The following is a 1,807-nucleotide window of genomic DNA, read 5'->3' as shown; positions in this document are numbered from 1 at the left end:
AGCTAGTATATATTTATTAAACAATAAAGCATATGTTTATATACATCACTTCAATGTATCTATTATGTATAGGCCTATCTGATGGATTTTGTGTTTCAGACGGTACCAGAAAATGAAAAATGTCGTTATTGTAAACTTGTGTTACATTTGTCTTTGCAGGTGATTTCATTCCTTTTGGTTGGTGTAGGAGCCGGATTTGCAGTAATTTTTCATATTGGTGTAAAAGAAAACCAACCACATCACAACAAACCAACTACGAAGACACCCAGAAAACTGGGTAGTTTAAAGTGGACATATTGGCTGAAAAATAAACATTTTTATCAAGTAAGAAATAAATATTATTTAATATAGGTAATGAATTAAAATTAACATGTCCAGTGATAGTTAAGATTTTTTTTCTGTAATTTAAAGACTAAAAAAGCTTACACGTATTCGGGTATGTTTTTAAATTATCTTCCAGTTAACTTTAATAATTCTTGTATTTCTATATATCCGTAACCAGTGGTGTAAGAAGGAGTTGCAAAGTGCGGGTGCTTGGCTAGACATGTAAATTTTACAATAATATTATTTATAGTCAAATGTGTAAAGTGGGAGTGCTACAGCACCCTCGGTTCTGAAGCCTTTGTTAACTAAAATTTAGTCCCCCGGTGGGACAGTGGTAAGTCTTCGGATTTACAACACAAAAAAGCAGGGGTTCGAATGGCCTCGGTGGACACAGCAGATAGCCCGATGTAGCTTTGCTATAAGAAAACACACACACAAACTAAAACTGAACTGATAAACGATAGCCACTTCTTTATCGCTAGACTAAAAGAGCAGGAAAGTTTACATATTTCTAGAAGCACCCTTGACTTAAATTTATAGAATTTCTATTGCTGACAAATCAGAGTTCAATGCTGGTTTTAGTTCTTGATTGCCAGAGTCTCCTTTATTCATAAATATTGTTCGAACTACATATTATGGCAAATTTGTTGTTGTTGTTTGTTTGTATTTTATCAGTGGTTCCATCATATCCCTGACATAGATATTTGTAGATATTCGAAGATTTAACAACACCAGCCTTCAAATGGTATTTTATGTATTGTTAATAAACGACGCATAATTGAAAGCTGGAGAAATTTGTTGTTTGTTAACTAGTGGAAGCTGTTGGTCGTTGACGATAAAAGTTAAATTCAAGAAGACAAAATAGGCTTAGATCTTCTGGAAAACTAACGATATGATGAAAAAGCCCCCCCCCCTCCCCTCACTAGCTCAGCAAGTCTGAGGGTTTATAATGCTAGAAACAGGGTTTCTATACCACCCGTGGCAGGCACAGCAAAGATAGCCCATTATATAGCTTTGTGCGTATTAACAAGCAAACAAAAAAAAGTATTGTTCTAAGTATATGACGTACAGTTTGACTTCTAGTACATAGTGTTACGACAGCAGAAATCACGCGACGCTGGGAGCATGCGCGCTGGAGTTTCTACAAGGATCGTAACTTATCGGGGAAACCTCATGAATGTCCCAACGTTTGCTAGACGCCCTCTTATTTAGTATATAAGCCGGAGATAGATTGAAAATAGATAATTGAGTCAAGCGAGCAGTAGGCACCGTAAGTAAAGTGTGTGAATTGCTGTGAATTATAGCACATGTTTATAAAAGTAGTTGAGATAAAGTGACTGTGGAAATTTTGTGTATTACAAAGTTGTATCGAGAAAGAATAAACTAGTTTTAATAAGAAAGGACTCGTATCGCTGAAGTTCTTCGGAGAGAATTTATACCGGAAATTAACAAACGACCAGATATGTATCAAATTGGTGTCAGA

General features: G+C 35.5%; 1 protein-coding gene across 1 annotated transcript in view; it reads left to right on the top strand.

The window, feature by feature from the left end:
• The window catches only part of LOC106461693 (major facilitator superfamily domain-containing protein 12-like), a 57,359-nt gene that overhangs the window by 28,008 nt on the left and 27,544 nt on the right, over positions 1-1,807 (top strand). The window contains exon 5 of the mRNA XM_013921541.2: positions 160-324. Coding sequence (XP_013776995.1) covers positions 160-324 — 165 coding nt within the window. The remainder of the gene's footprint in view (positions 1-159; positions 325-1,807) is intronic.

This window comes from Limulus polyphemus, unplaced genomic scaffold (genome assembly GCF_000517525.1).
Source record: "Limulus polyphemus unplaced genomic scaffold, Limulus_polyphemus-2.1.2 Scaffold1012, whole genome shotgun sequence".
Classification (NCBI taxonomy): domain Eukaryota; kingdom Metazoa; phylum Arthropoda; class Merostomata; order Xiphosura; family Limulidae; genus Limulus; species Limulus polyphemus.
This window is presented reverse-complemented; position numbering and strand designations above follow the sequence as displayed.